The sequence below is a fragment of the Patagioenas fasciata genome, chromosome 6 (assembly GCF_037038585.1).
Source record: "Patagioenas fasciata isolate bPatFas1 chromosome 6, bPatFas1.hap1, whole genome shotgun sequence".
NCBI classification, from domain to species: Eukaryota; Metazoa; Chordata; class Aves; order Columbiformes; family Columbidae; genus Patagioenas; species Patagioenas fasciata.
This window is the reverse complement of record NC_092525.1, coordinates 19,886,300-19,906,365: the sequence shown is the minus strand read 5'-3', so window position 1 is coordinate 19,906,365 and position 20,066 is coordinate 19,886,300. Positions and strand designations below refer to the sequence as shown.

Genomic DNA, 20,066 nt, shown 5'->3' with positions numbered 1-20,066 from the left:
AGTTGTAATGAAACAATCATCTGGTTACTTAGTCATTCCTTTTAAATTAAAGTAAACAATGTAAAGGATTTTCTTTTTTAAAGAAATATTTTTGCAAATGACAGTTTCACCCCTCCTTTTTTTTCATTGCTTATGTGGGAAAACTAGCACATTTGTTTAAGGATAAACTGGGAAGTCTGTGGTTTCCAGCACACACATTTTGAATAATATTTATACAGACTATTATTTAATGGGCCATATAAATATTTATCATATGCTGCAGCCCTTTGATCATAAATGCTTGTTTGAAAACCCATTCTGTCCCTGCTGAGATTTGCAAAGAAAGAGGCCATTGCTCTTTTAGTGCTTGGAGGGAATTTTGGCTTCTTGTCCTGTCTTAGCAGTTGTAGTCATGGACTAACGCAGTCAAGCTGGAGATGTCTTTTAATTTTTTTTTTTTCCTCTCTTCCTCTCTTTCTGTTTGCAAATTCAAATAATAAGTTGTAAAAATGAGGCCTCAATGCTGCAATGGAAAGGTAAAGCTGTATTGAAGTTTTGGAGGCCTTTTTCTTGGCTGCAAGAAGCCAGCTTTCCTGAGATACTTCAGGGGTGTAGAACGCAGTGGTATTATCACCACTGCCTTCCACCACTCTGGAAGTCCATAAACATCAAATGCATCAAATATTTTTGTGTTTTGTTAGGAATATTGTGCTCAAGGAATTGACCTGTCTGACTGGACATTTAGGACTTTTTATTTCAACCGTTTTTCTGGTTTGCTGTTTTCTCATGATTGTATTGACTGCAGAAGCTGTATGCTAAGAATCCAATAGATTAACAAATCCAAACCAACGTTTCATTTGCATAATAAAGTTTTCTTTGCATATGGCAATGAAGGTTGGAGTGCAGACTCCAAAGCAAGAAGGTTGTGCTGGGACCTTCTTCTACCTCTGAACTCCATTGAAGAATTTCTTCATTTCTGATTTGGAGCGTCCTCTTGTACCAAAGGAATCTTCTGTAAACAAAACTGAATGAAAACATTCCTCTTTAAATTCTTATTGAAGTACTTTGGCTAGATATTTTCCACCAGCCTCACTGCTGAGTTCTTGAGTTCTCAAGAAATACCTTTAAGCACAGTCCCTAACTGATGACACTGATGACCTAGAGATGACTGTGCTTTTTGGGGATCCAGCTGACAAGTAGGTGGCATACCAAGTGATTGGTATTCCAGAAAAACCCTTGGCATCAAATTATGTTTTTGCACGTGGATCAGATCCTATTGCAGAGACGCTATGCTTTGAACAGCCTTGGTAACTTAGTGCTTGCGGTGCTTGAAAAAAGGATTAATATTTACTTTTAGCCTTCTTTTTGGTAAGACATTGAAGTATTGCTTTGTAGTTCTAGGTGAGCTTTACTCAGAGAAAACGGTTAAGATAGGTTTGTAGTTCTTGGTTTTCGACTCTGTCACTTAATTCTTTCTTATGTCCACTGCTTTACAGAAACAAGATAGTTGATATGCATAGACTGATATGTACTTCTGGAGCAGTATAAACAGACTCTGCTTCCTGCGCAGTCGCTCACGCGTGCTCATCCTGGTTGCTTAGTAAGGAAAAAAAGAAAGTAAACATTACATGGGCTGATTGGGTTTCAGGTTTCAAATGTTTGTGGGAAGAATCCAATGCAAAGCTATAATTTTAAGTGCTGAGTAGGAGGTACTATGAGCTTAATTCTCTAACATCTGTTAAGCTTGTTCTCTAAGTAGCAAAAACACATTAATGAGCTAAAATCAAGGCTGCCATACAAGGAAGAGAAATAAAAATGTAGAATAACACTGTGTGTGTGAGAAGGAGACAGAGTGTAAAATACACCTTTTGCTATTTGTATTCTGTGAAAACTAAGAAAGATTTGTGTATTTATTTATTTTTTTTTAAATATGCTTTACAGTTTGTGGTTTGTTCTCTTCTTTTTATGAGTCAGCAGCTAAAGGCAGTGCCGATGCAGGGAAAAATGGAGAAATTAATGAGATAGTATCAGGAACACTCTTACACAATTTCTTTATAGTAACATTTCATGCAAGTAGCTAGCAGCACCTGCAGCCAGCCTTTTAAGCTTTGAGGAGATGGAGTGCAAAATTAAAAAGTGAATATCATCTGTTGAAAATCATGTCTTAAAACTGCTTTTACAGCCAAGGGCTAAGGGGAAGATGCAGAGTGCTGTGAGTATCCCCAGCTGACAGATGCAGTGTTAATCACTGATATCAGGAGATTTGCCCTCTCTGCGACTGAGGCACTAGCTTTTGTTAGTCTGACCAGGTCATCGAGCCAGGGCCAAGAAAAGAAAGCGAGCTTTCTTGCCAATATTCCTAGGTGTTAGACTCACGGCACACCATTATTTTTAGCTGATTGCTCATCACTTGCACAGATGACCTTCCTTAACAAGATTAGCATGTATTGCACCTAATCTACTGGGCAGAATTGGAATGCTGAGAAAGTAGCTAGTATTTCCATCAGTACCACAGTATGCTCTGTAACTGAGTTTTTTCTGGTTTCTGATAAGTGAATGATCTGTACAACTTGCTCTCTTGACCACCCCACCATGATGCATGCAAAATGTGGTATGATAACTGCTTTGGTTTGCACTGGGCTGCGTAGGAGCTTTGGTAAGGGACCAGGACTCCCTCATGTTAATGCTGTCCAAATGGAGAACACAAAATTGTTCCCTGACCCCAGCAGCAGTAATCTAAGCATGAGATCACAGATTGAGGCAAAATGAGTGTATGGAACAGATCGTGGTAACAGATCTCCACAGACCAACCACATTTCCATGAACCATTTAAGGGGTCAGATGAGGGGCAGTTGGGTAGTTTTCTTTAGCCAAGGTGCTGGCTTATGTTGCTTTAAGTACAAATGAAACTGTCCTAATTCAGCTCTTACACTGCTTAATTATTTTCAGGGATAATGCCTGGAGTTTTCTGATATAGGGGACTGACTTTTTTTCCCCCTTTTTTCTTTTTTTTTATTTCGCCTGCTAGCTCTGACTCTCAGTGATAATAGATTTGTAGTAGCCATCAACAGCAGTGGTTACAAGCCAGCCAAATATGTGAACAGCCATTTACATTGTACCAACACTGTGTTCAAACTGCCACCCAAGGATGGATCTTCACCTGTACTCAAGATCACAGAATCATAGGATAAGATCTAAATGTTCATAGAATCATAGAATGCCCTCAGTTGGAAGAGACCCACAAGGATCATTATGTCTATCTCTTGTCCCTGCATGTGACAGCCCCACAGTTAACACCATGTGTCTGAGGGTTGTTTTTGTTTGTGGGGTTTTGTTTGTTTTTCTATTCCATTGGAGGGCTTAAGATTGGGTAATGTTTACCAGGTTGCCACTTAATTATTTTGATTATCAGCATCACAGCACTATGTTTTTGGAGGGGAACCTGTTTTCAGATTTTGCAGAAATTCAGCCTGACTTGCTGTCTCAACCTGCTCTATGGGAGGGAGCAGGTCGTGGCTCCTCGCTTGTCTTCTGTGCAGGTTCAACGGAGCCAGGCACACCACCCCTTCACCGCTTCTGGAGTATAAGTTGTTTGCATTGAGGCAATACTGTATCAGTAGTGGTTCTTGCTGTCTTGTACGGAGGTGCATCCAATTTAGCAGGCATCAGCAACTTCCTAATCTCCCAGAATTTAGGAAAACTTAGGAGTCTCTGTATTGGATTTTCCCTTCTGTATAAAGCACCAGCTCCCGATTTCTGCTGCTTTTGGAACCGCACTCTTCCCTTCCTACCTCCTTCCCTCTTTTTCCCATTACGTAGGCACGATACTGTATGACTACAGCTTAGTTCCCTGATTGTATGAGTGCATGCATGATCTTACATACCAAATTAAAATCTGCTTTTCAGGAGCTTCTGTGCCATGCAACTTACATACAAACATTTGAAGAAAGAAAGTACAAGTAGTCCAAGACTTGGAAACTAATTAAATAATACCAAGTGAAGACTTGCTGCAAAAAAGAGTTATCAAGCAAAGTGCCTGCACAGCATCTCTCATGTCCTGTTCAGCACAGCTTTCTATCATCAGGCATTTTATCTGTTTTTAACCCCCTTGTTTTTTATTTTCCCCAAACAGATCTTAATAAAAAATGCACAGTGAGAAGCAGGCTCCAGTAAAATACTATGTTGGAATTGATGTTGGGTCAGCAAGTGTTCGCGCAGCTTTGGTGGATGAGTTTGGGACAGTAGTGGCACATGCAGATCAGCCAATCCAAATTTGGGAGCCCCAACCAGACCACTATGAACAATCCTCTGCAGACATATGGGCTGCTTGTTGCTCAGTCACAAAGGTATGCAAAGGAAAATAAGATAAATGTTTAGGTTGTTCTTGAAGATTTGAGAGTTTAAGGCCTTCCAGTCACTGGTCTTTAACATTCAATTCTGTGCATTTGTGTGCATTAAAGGCACATTTAGGATGTGGGTGCACTGGAGTCACAAAGGAGCGTTTATTGTAGAGAAATTGTAAACTGTTTTGTGGATGGTGCCTAACATAGTGTCTGTCACCTGTGATCCTCATTGTAAAGGGATCCACGATTCTAAGACCAAGATAAATTGTATACATTTGTGGACAGTATCAGGAATAAAACCAGATTGTAATAAACCTTACTATAAGGGAAGATTGTACCCTCTGATCCAAGGATCTGCCTGTACATGCTGGTGATAAAAGTAAATTAGTGACCTTGCTTGCCAATGCGCATTTGGTCCATTTCATCCTTAATAAAGCCCCAACCTGCTCTATGTTCTAAGGCTGGCTTTTTAAATATTCATGGTATGCTTGGTAATTTGCAGATGGACAGTTCACCCATTCTCTTGTTATTGATCAGCCTTTTCAAACATTAATGAGCTTGGCTCTGCAGAAATGCCCTGAGATGAAGGAGATGAGGTGAAGGGGGAGGAAGAAAAATAAGGGAGTGACAGAACTGATAAGGAAAACCAGCTTGATGTTAAAGCAGAGCAAGTCTTTTATTCTGCTGATTTGATTTTTCTCTTTTTGAATGTCTTTGTTCTTGCTCTGGACCTCTGTAAATACAATTTCTATATGTAAGCAATAAAATACGATCTTTGAAAATACAGCTTTACAGAGCCAATAAGAGACTGGCACTGTAGCTAAAGTCTTCTGTTATAGTACTAACTAAAACAATTATATATTCTTGTAGCTGAGAAGTGGCAATTTATTACTGTGTTACATTTTAGGTGTCTTGCAGCCTCACTTGGCTTTTAATACATGTGGATGTTGTGGGTTTTTTTCTAGTGCTGCTGGAAGCCAGGAAGTTCAGACATTTTGGGTGGCGATTTTTTTTTTTTTTTTTTTTTTTTTTTTTTAATATTTTCCCAGAAGTGTGCTATCCAAACTCTTGGTAGCAGAGTTTTTGAAAATATTTGTATTGCAAAGGTATTGTCACTGCTATGGGCTTTGACCTTGGAATTGTTCACTATTGCAAGATAAAAAGCTGTGGCACAGTATTACCAAAGCAATTCTAGAAGGTCAATTTTCCACAGGTGGAAACTGAATGAAGTATCATGGAGACACTTGGCCCTAATCCTGTGTCCACGTTTCAAATGCAGATCAACTCCAAGTTTTCAGAAAAAGAGGGAAAATTAACGTTACTACTTTTCTACTACCTTTATTTTCTGATATTTTTGTGTTTCCTGCTTTCATCTGGGACTATGGCGAATAAGATCAAAAAGCTATTAAAGAACTTTTCATGGACCTTTGAATTCAGCTTTGAAAAAGAAAGAAATTTTGGTAATTTGGCATATTTTTGATTAGAGGTGTTAGAGAATACTGAATCTCAAAAATTGGGAGTTTGAGCTTGCATTTCTAACTTGTAACTCATTTTCTGTACTCGTTGGTTCACATGGTACCTGCATATATATGGACATTTGTATTCATGTGTGTTTTGTATGCTTGCAGAAAGTTGTCTGTGGAGTAGATGCCAGCTGGATTCGAGGCATTGGTTTTGATGCTACATGTTCCCTTGTTGTTGTGGATAAACAGTTCCAACCTTTGGCGGTCAACTGTGAAGGTAGGACTCCAGCACAAAAATTGGTGTCACTGTACATGTTTTTTCACTAATGTGAGTGAATGTACCATTTCACCTAAATGCCAAGTTACGGGGTTGAGTCTTGGAGAGAGAGATCATAGAAAATCTTTTTTACAAGTGGTTTTTGTTCTGATTTTATTATACTAGTTCTGCTACAAAATTAAATTACTTACCTTTTGGCTAAATGTTTGGCATCTAAGATCAAAGTCATTAACCCTGGCTCAGAAAGACTCCTGCTTAGAGAAACCTATGCTCATTTTTCTTTTGTGCATTTACTCCTCCTTCAGACTTTACTATTCATGACTTTCATAGTGTGTTTAAATACCCATCCGCACTGGCTGAAGGAGTGCTAAAAATGTAGTGTTAGTATGGTTTAACTGCTTACTCTGTCCTCGAGCTGCAGACAAGAGGTTCAGCTTGTGTATTTGATTACACTGGTGTTTTGTCTTTGTCTAAGACAATGCTAAACTTCAGAAAAAGTCTGAGACCTTTTTCTAAAATTAGTTTTTAAGTAGATGATTCAGAAGAAAAAGTCTGTGATACACTTTTTTTTTCCCTAGTGAATCCTATTTAAGATTAGATGTGTGCTAAATCAGTACTTACAGTGCCATAATCACAATTCTGTTGATGTTCCCTTTCTATTCTCAGATTTGTTTGTCATCTCCTCCTATCTTTCTTATAAGACCATCTTTGCCCCCAAAATGTCCTTCACTAAATTTAGATGAGATTATTTACTTTTTCAGTTTGAGAGTCTCTTACGATCTTTTGAACGCCTCATGATGTCTGGGGCTATTTTGGTCTATTGAGTCAAATTCATTTCTCATTTTTTTATTATCCAATATTCCCAAGAAGTTTGAGTTTATTCAGTGGTGTTAAATAAAAAGACAAGAATGCACTAAATACTGTGACACTGGTATGGGCATGCATTGGTGTGGTTTCAGGCAGTCTCACAGTTCTTAAGATGTATTTCAATCCATGTTAGAAATAGTGGTGTGCCTCATACTTCTACCTTGTCTTAGAGTATGTTGTCAATATTATGCATGAGTTGCTGTGGTGTGAAGTTGAGTGTGCGGTGTACTTAACAAGAGAGGAATCTGAAGTGTCATCTGGATTGCTGTTCCGCCTGTCTAGCAGGTCCTCTGTAGGTTAATTTCATAAAATGTTCTTTACTACTTCTTCTCATATGTTATGCAGACTTGCTAAAGGCTTATTCCTTCTACGTCGAAAATAAAAGCATTTCAGCAAATTACCCCTCTGAAACTGTATTTCTGGAAGGAAGTAAGGTAGTTGTCTTGTAACAACAGAAGAAGAAAGAGAATTCCTGTAACTATCTAGCTAGGTGACTAGCTGAGTTATTTACAATTTATAACATAATTGCTCAGGTTTTGTCACATTTTTAGTTCTTAGTCACCAAAATGCTTCTTTATATTTTTAATGAAATACTTTGTCAAGAAGTTTGGGTTCTTTGAATGAAATATAATCTAGAAGAGCATAGTGTTTCAAAGTTCTTGGGTGCTCACAAGCCTGATTTATTTCAGTTGGCATTCTCAGTGCTCGGCATGTCTCAAAGTTGGCTCAGAGGGCTAGAAATTTATCTTTAGAGATGCACTGTGGATTATTAAACCAAATAGAACTTGAGTTTCCTATGTAGAAGTGTGAAGCAGGTTAAAGTCTAGTAACTTACAGTATTGAGGTGGGGTTAAGCCAGACTTTTTTTTTTTTTTTCCCAAGGACAAAACTACAGGAATGTTATTATGTGGATGGACCATCGTGCAGTCAGTCAAGTTGGCCGCATCAATGCAACACAACACAGGGTCTTGAGCTACGTAGGGGGAGTGATGTCTGTGGAAATGCAGCCACCTAAATTGCTGTGGATAAAGGAAGTAAGTACATTGTTGTGGTTTGACCCCAACTGGCAACCAAGAACCTCACAGCTGTTTGCTCACTGCCCTCCCCAGTGGGATGGGGGAAAGAATAAAAAAATTCATGGGTTGAGATAAAGACAGTTTAATATGATAGCAAAGAAAGAGAGAATAATAGAATATACAAAACAGGTGATGCACAGTGCAATTCCTCACTGCCCATTGACTGATTCCCAGCCCATTCCTGAGCAGCGGTCACCCCTGGCCAGCTTCCCTCTGGTTTATATACTGACCATGATGTCATACGCTATGGAATATCTCTTTGGGCAGTTGGGGTCAGCTGTCCTGGCTGGGTCCCCTCCCAGGTTCTTGTGCACTCCCTGCCTTCTCATTGGCAGGCCAGGATGAGAAGCTGAAAAGTCCTTGACTGCTCGGCACCAACTAAAACATCAATGTGTTTCAACATTATTTTTATTCTAAATTCAAAACACAGCACTATACCAGCTACTAGGAAGAAAATTAACTCTAGGACATACATCTAGGACCATAGTGTATTTTTGGTAATGATTAAAGCCCTTTGTTAATTTCTGAGAATGAAATTTCTTGAACAAGTCTTCAGCCTTAGTGTTGAAAGATGTGTAAAGTAAGGCTAACCTAAAGTTGTGATGAAAATGTTTTGAGGTTCTTTTTTTTTTTATCTCAATTATTTAGAAATGTCTTTGATAATATTGCAATTTAGTGTTTCTTGATTGAAACATTTCATATACATTTTTTATCTAATTCTAAGCTTAGATAGTTGCAGGTAATTAATGAGTCCTCAAAGTATCCAAGGATTTAGATACAGAGATGTATTTCCTGCTCTGAGTAGGGGTGTAGGTGCTATTTCTGGGATGGATTGATAGCAATTTGAAAATAATACCTTCTCAGCATTGGGTGTCCTGGCCAGAGGTACTGACTTTGGGACATTGCATCTGACAGTGAGGGGATGTGTGATGTTTTTGGCTGCTGGTAGAGAAACTGTTTGGTGAGAGCCTGAATTTAGTTCTGTCCATCTGTAGAAAGTAAACCATCTGCAGAGGAGAGGTGCTCTGTTCATGATGTGGAACTCTACCTGTCTCTTGTGTTTAAATTTTGTGTCTTACTGAGTGACATATGGCCTTATAATAATAACTGTCAGATAGAAGGGGAAATGCCTGCCACTTGAATTTTTTATAACCTACTCCAGCCTGCCTTTACATTTGGTCTTAATGATGATTGCTGTCATTTTAGCAAAGCCCAAATGTAAATGACTTGCTGCCAGTTCCAAACAACCAGAGTCTCCTGTCCTTAAAAACATGAAACATGATCTAGTAACAAGGTGCAGACTGAGGAAAGTCAAAGGAATCAACTGGCTGAAGTAGGTACTGACAAATTAATTATAATAGACAATAATTAATGTAGTCTGTAGATGCTATACTGGAGTATGAATAGCCATTTACTAGTTCTTTCCTTCTTGACCTATAAGTATCATCTGTCAGTCATTTTAGAAATAAGAAAAAGTAAACCTTAAAAACCTTAAGTGAATTCACTGCGTTTAAAACATTGCAAGGTCTGGAATATGAGTACCTGACTGATCAGCAAAGGCTAGATTATGGGATCTCCAAATGTGGTCACCCAGAGATGTAAGCCTATGCTATGACCTCAGAGCCTTCTGACACAATTGCTGTAGGATAAAGGGGAGGGCAAGTATTGCAAGGCTTGTTCCCTCCATGAGCAAACGGGTAGGAAATAGAATTCACCTTACCCTACATGCCAGCCAGCAGCAGAGATTACCTGGCAGAAGGGCATTACAGAACAGGGTTTGTTCGTATGTCTCGTTTCAGCTCCTGACGTACCAGCTAAAGAGATAATTATCCTTAAGAGAGGGTTTTTTTAACCTCAGTATCTGCTTACTGAGCTGCTCATGCGACGGGTCTGCATCCTGAGTGCACTAGCAAAGGCATCGTGTTAAACCGCTTAAGCTCATCCTGCTTAACTCAGGCACCTTAGCAACATCCACAGAAACACCTCAGCTAACTCATGAAAAGAAAAATAACATATATTATGGAGTTGTTTGTAATCAGTTGAGATGTGAGTATGTAGTGTTAAACTTTTTAGCTTTGGAGAAGTATGTGATTGAGTCTTTGTTCACTACTTCTGTACTTGTTGCGAAGTAGGAGGATGAAAGGAATCATATGAAGAATGACTGTTTATTTTCAATGTCATTCACAGTGATGCACCTACATATTACATGCCTTTTAGGGCTAGCAGCAAAGGTTGATGTTAGCCTCTGACAGCTGAAATTCAGCCTCATGTAATGCAAATGTTGTCACTGTTTGCCAGGGAAGGCAGATTTTACAATAACTTTAAATGTCAGGTTCTCCAAATGAGAGCTGAAAGTCCAGTTCGCACATACAGTGTTGTTCAGTGGAGTATCTTCAAATGGTCTACAAATAATAAATTACTTAAGTCTCTTCAGATTCTTTGTTATTCGTATTTTATAGAAGAATAAACTACAACACAGGTATTAAAGGGACAGGTCTATTTGACAGTATTGCTAAGTGTCGAGTGATTAGGCTGTCCCTTGAAGAAAGGAACTGAATTTCTGTTACTTGAAGAATTTTCATTTAAGGAATCAAAAGTATTACTAAAGAATATGACTTTTCAAATTTACTCTGAATTGTTTGGAATTGATGAAGAGGGATGAGAAGGGGGGGAGAGCTAAGGTGACCTAACTCTGCTTTTTCATTCCCATCATCATTTTTTTTATTAGGATTGAAGTAAAAAATGACCTCACTGACTGGGAGGAATGAGCTGACGTCATTATACGAGAAGTAGATGCTGGCCCTTATCTCTTGTGGCTTTCCTGTTACACTTGACTTATATTTATTTGCAGAGAGATGTTGCAGTTTTTCTTCCAAGTCACACGTTACTCTTATCCGCTTATTTTTTACTTTCTTTTCCATATAATGTTTTCGCTTCAGGTTTTCTCTTGATCTCCTTACATTCCCTCTGTACATGGAATAGAGATTTAACCAGAGACTAGAGGCTTCAGGGCATAATCTGTTCTTCCATTGCTTCATCTCTATCCCATTTTGATTTTGAATTAAGAAAGTAATGTATGAAGGTCATAGAAACTTATCTATGAAGATCTTTTGAGATCTTTTGTTTGAATTGCAATGACTTACATTCAGTTTAATTTGATTAGTGCCAAATCATTTTACCCTCTAGTGCCTTGTGGTTAGTCTACATGAAATTCATTGGGTGATCTTGATGTTTGTGATTGCAGATAGGTGTTCAGATGACAAAGCCATCACTGCAAGTGGATTTTGCATGTCAGGGACAGCTGTTTACAGTAAATGATCAGCTGAATGCAACTACTGTATAGCCTGTGGGGCACTCTTGTTAAACTGCGCATCTGTGGTCCACTGAGGAGGAGCACTGTATTTCTCTGCCTGTGAGGACCATGTGGTGATAGAGAGAGTCCAGTGTTAGGTCTGTAATGTAAAACAAAATTAATATATTATTTTAAAAAAACCGCAACTTATTTCTTGTGGTGCTGTAGCTCAGCGTACCTCAGGGCTATGAAAATACATGCACGTGTCCTAAGACAGTGTCTGGGTGGTACAGAGAGTGTGTTGCAGCAAAGAGTTTTGTCCACCTGCAGCTGTAGACTTACCCTAAGAGGTTACTTTCCAAGCCTCTTTGCCCCACCCCAATTCCAACCGGAAGATGAATCTGATAATTCAGTTAATTTTTTACTAATTGATTTGAGTGCAACTGGTAATGGCAGAATTGATCAGTTTGCAGCCTTGGCTCTGGCAGGAACAGAATTTCTGCTCAGAGCATGTCCTGGGTACCTCAGAACACCTCTATCACATGGCTTGGCAGATGATCAAAAGTGTGGGAGATCCAAGTTCTAAGTCCTTGCTTTGTCTGAATTGAAATGATGCATGGGACATCAGTTTTTACATCCCTGTGAGTGCGTGCATTAGGTCTACAGTTGTTATCTTTCTTCATTTCACATGATGTATATTTGTTTTCTGTAATTTAGGAGAGACTGATATGCTACATGGACTACTATTACAGATTGCCTGGGTGACTGAGATGCAAATTTGGGATTGAACTGGGAAAAGCAGACAGTTCTTCAGTGGATGAGTCTCTTTTTGGATTTTCAGATGACTTAGATTATGTCTTGATATGGAACTTGAATGCTCACACCAGCTTTATTTGTTACTCTAAATGGTAAAACTTTTTTGCTTCCATCTGTCCCTCCTGGTTTTAATCTAGGTTTAACACACCAGTTTGGGATGATTTTTACATTTGTGGGTTTTGGCTGATAAGTTGCCATGAAATTCAGACTGATATCCTGTGCTAAATCAGACGTCTTGCTTCTAGTCTGTCTTTAGTTAACTCTGTGGCCAACAAGGATCTGATACAAAGGCTGTATATAATGGAATTTAAGATAATTTTATTCATATTTAATCTGTTTTAGCAATAACGAAAGACAGAACCTCTTCAATGTTTATATACACATTTTACTTCTGGTGGAAAAATATGTTTTCACAAACATTAGATGTCTGAAGATCACTTCATCTTACAAGAAAATTATATACTCAGTAAGACTAGAAATCAAAGGTTTCCTGTACAGAAACAGCCTTCCTCGGCAAAACAGTAAAATATGGATGTGAAAGCTCTTGCAGCTTTCCTAAGGAGAACAGGTCTGTAGGTGTTTCCAAAAAATCGTATGGGATGCTGGAGCTCATGTGAAATTCTGCCTGTGTGTGTATTTTCAGTCTAATTAAGAAGTGACCAAATACACATGACACAATACAAAATTGTGCAGTGTGGCTTTGTGATAATCTTCTGACTTGTCAAGGAATAAATGGGCGATGGAGGCCTTTCATGTGCTCTGTGTCAGTTCTCCCATCCCTCACACTCCTAAACCTTCTCGTCTATGAAGACATTCTACTTCATAATTCGTAAACTCTTTGCCCCTGGGTATTTGGGGTTATCTGTAAGGATCTTAAAAAATTATGTTTTTTGAGGTATAGCTGTTAAAAAATAAACAAGCAACAACAAACCAAACACAAACAAACAAAAAACAAACAAAAAAATTGAAAACCAAAACCAACAAAAAAAAAAACACAGAGAAAGAGATGAAGAAAGGGGTCTCCATAAGTATCCCTGGAAAATAGAAAGATTGAATTAGTTTCTTTACAAGTGAATTTGGAGGGTGAGTTGCAGGATGTGAATACAGCATTGGGAACGTTCCCAGATCTTTTCCACAATCCTTTTAATGTGGTCACAGATTCCTGACTGTGAGTGAAAATAAATTAGAATTAACTTCAGTGAGTGTCGAAAACATGGAGACTTTTAAATTTGCTTGAAAAAAGCATCAGGGCATGCTATGATTTTTTTTTTTTTCTCTATACTAATTAGTGATGACAAAGCAACAAGATGGCAAAGAATGAATCATTTGGATGTTCATGAAACAACATTTTAGTGTCACTAACATGTGGCTTTTGGGAATTCTTGAAGTAATAGAATAGGATCCAAGAAGTACCTTTGAAACAGATTTGTTTGAAGAGGACAGTTAATCCAATTTGTTTTCTGATTAACAGCCAAACTACTGTTGCTTTTTGCAGACTGTCAGGTATGCTAACAGTACAAAGTGGCTTATATTATCAAAATAATCAGGCTGAATGACCTTTGTATTAACTATGTAGCACCTTTGCATTCACATATGAAGTTAAATTTGATGTGAATAGCAGACACATACGTCTAGGAGGTAAGCTAAACCCAAGTGATTAGGAACAGACACCCAAAGGTTTTGCTCTTTAAGTTAAAAAGTTCTAATTGAAGCATTTATTTTTTGAACTCAGTAGAAACCCGGTGAATTTTAGAAGCTTTTGAAGAACTAAATGAAATCATTTTTTACATGGTCCAAAACTAACAAATTTGTACTTTTCTTGTACTTAGCCAGTTGCACCTTAGGAGGGTTATCCAGTTCTTCAGTTATACCCTCAGCTGAAGAAATAAGGTAGAATTTCTTTTCAGATAGAAACTTGAGCATTCGTATTGCTTTTTGTATTGTTATGCATTTCAAGGAAATTTTGCAGAGGAGCAGAGTTTGAAAAGATAAACTTCTGTTAGTTGTTCATGTGAATTCTTGTGTGTGCTGTGGTGGTGACTGTAGGGATGTCATGTGGATTTAAAGCTGATGGTTACTGTTTAATCCAGGCTGTTGAGAGCCTCTGAATGTCCCAACTGTGAAAAAAAGCTTCAGTGAAATCTTACAGGTCAGGCTTACAAGCATGTGTCCTATTTCAGTCATTTGGAAACAGATTTGAAAGCTTTGTTCTTGTGCTAACAGAGCTGTTGTTTTTTTTTTTCCTGTACTTATAATTCAAAAATGTTAAATTTAAAATGGTTTATATTAGGAAGCAGGGCATTCTTCAAGCAAATACGATTTTGAGAAAGATTTTGAGACTTTCCTAATACTGATGGGGAACTGAGGGAGCCCATGTTAGTCCACTGAAACGTATGCCTCCATGAACTCTTTATGGGAAACTCTTGTGATCAGTCTGTGGTGGTGGAAAGGCTCAGTTCTTCAGGCTGTAAATCACTGTGAAGTGAGGAGAGCAGACTGGATGATCAGAGTATTTGGTCTCGAAAAAATGCTATTTTTACATATGTGGCAGGTTTCTTAATTTCATTAAAATAAGGACATGATCATGCCCGGCCTCTAATATCTGCATTTCTAAAATTTTTTTTGTTAGAACTTACATGAATCATGCTGGGACAAAGCAGGCTACTTCTTTGATCTTCCGGATTTCTTATCTTGGAAAGCCACAGGTGTCACTGCAAGGTATGTTAATTATAATGGCATGATTTTGTCATCTTCATCTATTTTCTTATGTGTGTTTCCACTTTAATTCATTTTGACTGGACATGCTGTTATATACATCCGTCTGTAATTCAGCCTGCTCCAAAACATCTTGAACCTATCTCCTGCTTCCATTGTGCATTCCTGAACACAGTTATTCGTGTGAGCACAGTAATTCACAGATCCAGTATTTTGGTACAACTGTTGGTTAATTGGTCTTGTACTCCATTTTGAAACATAAATATGATTGTTTTAGTTATCATGAAATATGCTTCTAATAATTCTTTAAAATCTGTTTTTGTTGATAAATGTTTTGACTTTTTCGAGAATTGGAAGAAAATACTTCTTTGCCATGTGGGAGGCATCTGGTAAAATCTTGTTTAAAATGGTAACTTCACTGTAAAATACAGCAGCTGTGTTGCTCCCTAAGCGTCCTAGAATACTTGCTGAGCAGTTTTCACAAAACTCCTTTAAAATCTTCATTTAGAACTAGCACCCTTTGGTCAGGAGACCGGAGGAAGAAAGGTGACTGCTCTGGTCCCATGAACTGTATAAGGTTGTGACGGATCAAGCGCTCCTCAAATTTAGGCACAGGTGTGTGAGAAATGTATCAAACTGTCCTGAAGACAAGGTGTTTCAGGTGGTCGGGGGACATGATGACCCAGAAAAATAGTTACTTTATTAGGTTACAGATTCTTGCAATTTGTCTGCTCACAGTTATGTTTAATAGGATGGGGGAACATTCTTATCTGCTCTTACATATGGTAGAAGTGTCTTTGTTCTACCCTTCTTGCTTGGCTAGGGGCCCTGATCAGATCTCAGTTCCAAGCACGGTTTTAATTTGGCTTTTTGGCTAGATGATGGTTACTAGATGGGATAAAATGTGTGAGCAAATCATGAAATGTTCATGTGTACTAATGGTCACCTTGTGCTAATGGCTGAAGAAGCTAAAATAGAATATGGTCCAGGTGAGCCTGGAGTCAAATACTATTTGGAATTTGTTTTTAAAGAAAGGGAAGCAATTTCAGAGAGAATGGTGATATATTTGAAAGAGAATTCTTATCTTGCTTGAGCAGAGGGATCTCCAGCATTGATGAAGAGAGTTCCTACTTTTCCCAGATCTTCCCAGATCCGTAACACGTTCTGCCTGTCTTATTTTTAATAGTGACAGCCGTACCATATAAAAGAAATCCCTCTCTCCACCTCTCTTAACCTCCAACCTACTGTAGCTTGTGAGAGCAGATGTAAAAGAACAACAGTGCTTTCCTGCAGACTTAAAAATGTAACTGCCATTATGACTTACTCTTTAGCTGTTGGGATATGAATGATTGTATTGTAGTATAGTAATTACACTAGCTATGCAGCTATACAAGTTGCAGAATTAATGTATCACTGCTAACAACTGGTGCTGCAGTAGTGGGGAAACTGGACGGAAATGAAGATAAGTGTACTTAGTACAGTACAGCTTTTTATCATCTTCCCTTTACTTGTTCCTGAAAATTCCCATCTGCTGAGACATTCATGAAACTCTTGCATGTACCCGTCCGTGGTTATAATTTCTGTGAGATGTTTGGGGAAGGGCAGATATTTTCTTGGGTGTGTTTTAGTGCCCAGCACTGTAGGACCCCAATTCTTCCTGGGAAATTTTGTTGTAATAAATATTACTAATAACACTGAAAGACCAAATAGATATTACAAACTAACAATTATATTCTCTAATGCTCATCTAACCTGTACAGAAGTACAGTCTGAATTCCTGAGATTAAACTTTTCAGCCTCTTCTGCAACCAATGAGCTCCTGTCTGCTGTCCCTCATGGATGCCTAATTTAGGGGGCAGTGTTACTTGTGGGTGTGGGGATGGAAGAGAAGGATGGGGTAAAAGTAATGTCATGGACTTAGTGTAGGGGTGCTGTCAGCTGCTGTCAGGCTGTCCTGGCTTGCAGTGGGCTTCAGGACTGTCTAAACTCAGCAAAGCTCAGGTTTTGCTCTGGAAGTAGGTCTGAAAAGGGAGGGTTCAGTGCTAATGATGGCTCCTTGGTCCTGCCTGGCTTTGGCTTATCTGTAACTTCCTGAAGGTGGGGCAGAGAATCAATCTCTCTCTCTTTAAAAACAAAAAAAAGCTACAGGAGATTATATTCAGAAGTTGACGTACCTGAATTTTTTACTGGCAAGTTTATTTTCTTAGAAATTACATTTTGATTTTTTAAAACCTTTTCGATTTTATTGATGAATATTCTAAGGGAGAAAGGAATGTTGGGAAAAGACTTTCTGGACAAAGTCTTCCCCCACGCTTTGGTTGAGAATCTTCTTTTTTGAATAAAGTAGTTCCTTGTACATATTCCTTTGCTGCCCCAAAATCAAACCCACTTTTTTGCTCTAGTGGAATGTCTTACATGGTAACAAGGAGGAAGAAAGACAGGAAAGTAAAGACAAGAAAGGTTTTTATTGGAATCAAACCTTTTTCTCCCCCTTCCTGTGCTCTCCCCTGTGCACACCTGTTTCTTGGTATTTTCCTTGTAGTTTGGTGAAGTAATTTGTCCTGCATATGCTTATAATACCAGGGAAGTGTGAATTTATCAAGTATAAGATTCTTACCACCTTTACTCCATTTGAGCACAAAGGAACCGATTCACAGGGCAAGACAAGTCATTGTGAATCATACATAACTTGACTCTGATAAAAGATTTATTTTATTAAATTTGTTTTGGTGATGGGGATTTTTACTCATCAGTTTTAAAGGATAACTTCCAAATCACTGATTCCCATTGTCCTCGGAAGATTGTTGCCTGTAATATTCTATATTAAAACCAGATATTTTTCGTTATTTTGCATTTGGGTTGATGAAAGACCACTGAATTATTCTCAGTGATCCAGATGGCTGACTATTCTGCATTAAAAAAAGTTACTGACAGCTCTTCAGTTAAAAAATTTAAAACTTTGGAACCTCTCCTGCTCCTGCTCCCCAAGATTACAACAATAAACATTGGTTTTGCCACTTGAATACCCAGTTGTCTTATTTCAGAAATACTGTTGTGGAGAGGAAGAGAGAGCCATTTTTTTCACAGACACATTAGCAAGGCTTTTCAGAGGCTCAGCACTTCTACTTACGGTGAGTGTGACTCACTGTTCTCTTCCAGCCACCATCTATAATCTCTGATAACTTTTACTTTATATGATGTTTTGGGTAAAGCTGTCTTAACAAAATCTAAATACCTATCTGGTTTAGTTACAGGTTACTTTATTATGGATGGAGAATTCTTCCCAGAGATGCACATCTGCAATTTTATTGTATTTCTGAAGTCTAGTGAAGAATTACATTGCAAATAATATGGTTCAGCTGTTAAATTGGGTAGAAGTCACACAAAAATTATTGAAGGTCGTGTGTATTTAGATCTAGCATTCTTCTTCAGGGCCACTTCCCATCATAAGTAACTCACTGGAAAATTAGCTAGTCTCTATTGGATTTACATGGTTTAAGGTGAGCTGTAATGAAAGAGATATTAAACCCATGGAGAAGGATTTGGAAACACCAGGAAGAATGTCAGGCTGACATTATTGAAAGAGAGAATGCCCAACATCACACTATAAGCCACCTCCCAAAAATTACCAAAAAAAAGTTGGAACGAGGGAAATTATAGCCAGGTGGGGATTGGTCTCTTCTCCCAGGCAGTTAACAATAGGACAAGGGGGCATGAACTTAAACTCTGCCAGGGGAAATTTAGGATGGATATTAGAAAGAAATTCTTTACAGAGAGAGTGGTCAGGCATTGGAATGGCCTGCCAAGGGAGGTGGTGGAGTCGCCGTCCCTGGAGGTTTTTAAACTGTGATTAGACATGGCACTTAGTGCCATGATCTAGTAAACGGGCTAGAGTTGGACCAAAGGTTGGACTCGATGATCTCTGAGGTCTTTTCCAACCCAGTTGATTCTGTGAGATTAATATTTGTGCTGAGTAATTGTGTTGTGTTGTTTTGTTTTTTTTTCCCTTACACTCTATATATGTTAATAGTTGGGGGAAAGTAATGTGTTATTTAGTAGAGACTTCCTGTGGAAATAGTTTTCCTGTCAGTCTTCAACTGCTAGCCATCATGACAGGGAAAATGGTGTAACGGAGATGTTTCTTATACTCCTGGGGGATCCTTTGTAAATTATCTCCTTCCAACAGGTCTCAGGATGATGCGTTTCTCCAGAGAAAATCAGTTTCATAGGACTGAAATTCACACTGTTACAATAGGAACAGACTGCAAAGTGAAAGACAAATGCTTGCAGTCATCAAATGCATTTATGTGAACCACATAACTAATATCAGGCTATATCTGCATGAGAATGTCATATCCTTTTAATACAGAGTATTTTCAACAGGAAAATACCTTGACTTTTTTTTCTATCATTTATGGGGAAGGGGCTAGTTCGTTGGCTTGTCCACATTTGAATAGCTGACCCTTTATGGTAAGCAGGGATTAAGTCCTCAAAGTTTATTTGTGAGCTGTTCCCAGATTCTTATCATTAGGGCTAGAGGTGGCTGTTGCACTGATTTAAATCCAGAGAGCTTCTCTGATGTTAGCGGGGTTGATGCAGAGTACACTGATGTAATAGAGTCTGGTCCATTGCTGAATTTCAGTAATGGAAGTTTGTACTAAAACATAAAAGCTAAGAAGGTGCTTTTGAATCTGAGAATCTGGATTCAAGTCTCTGCTGTGTTATGTCCCTTGTGTCATTTGGAGAAGTGAATTCGATGTACATCTTCAGAAGTGTTTGGGCAGCTGAGTTCCTTTTGAGGATTTGATTCTAGTTCTTTGTCTGTTAAACTGGTACATAGATACACGATCATGAGGTTGCTTGCTTTTCCACTGTGAGGTATTTCATCGCTGTGGTTAGTAGTGTTCTCACCGAATAATTTATCCAGATAGGCTGGAAACTTTGAAAATAAAGAGAGTTTAGAAGAGGAGCCTATGTTTGGAGGCACTGTTGAGAAAGCAAACTGGTGTGAGTTAAATGATTATCTGAAGGGTGCCAGTGTATTTTTAAAGGATTGGGCAATCCTGCTAATGAGATGTTGTGACTGGAGCAGCACAGACACCAGTTTTTGGGGCCGTCTGCCCTTCCCTTCTGTCCTAGCCGTCCCATGACTAATGTATATCCTTTGGTGGCAATTCTCGCATTTGGCTGCTTCTTGTTTATGTTTTGTGCCTACTTCAAAAGATGTCTGATCTAAAA

General features: G+C 38.5%; 1 protein-coding gene across 23 annotated transcripts in view; it reads left to right on the top strand.

Annotated features, from left to right (window-relative positions):
- The window catches only part of FGGY (FGGY carbohydrate kinase domain containing), a 309,381-nt gene that overhangs the window by 182,235 nt on the left and 107,080 nt on the right, over positions 1–20,066 (top strand). For 22 of the 23 annotated variants that reach the window (XM_071810167.1, XM_071810160.1, XM_071810159.1 and 19 more), the window contains 4 exons: positions 4,112–4,325; positions 5,951–6,062; positions 7,812–7,963; positions 14,743–14,831. In XM_071810167.1, coding sequence (XP_071666268.1) covers positions 4,125–4,325; positions 5,951–6,062; positions 7,812–7,963; positions 14,743–14,831 — 554 coding nt within the window. In that variant the 5' untranslated portion in view covers positions 4,112–4,124. The remainder of the gene's footprint in view (positions 1–4,111; positions 4,326–5,950; positions 6,063–7,811; positions 7,964–14,742; positions 14,832–20,066) is intronic. The other variant, XM_071810173.1, reaches the window with a different exon arrangement.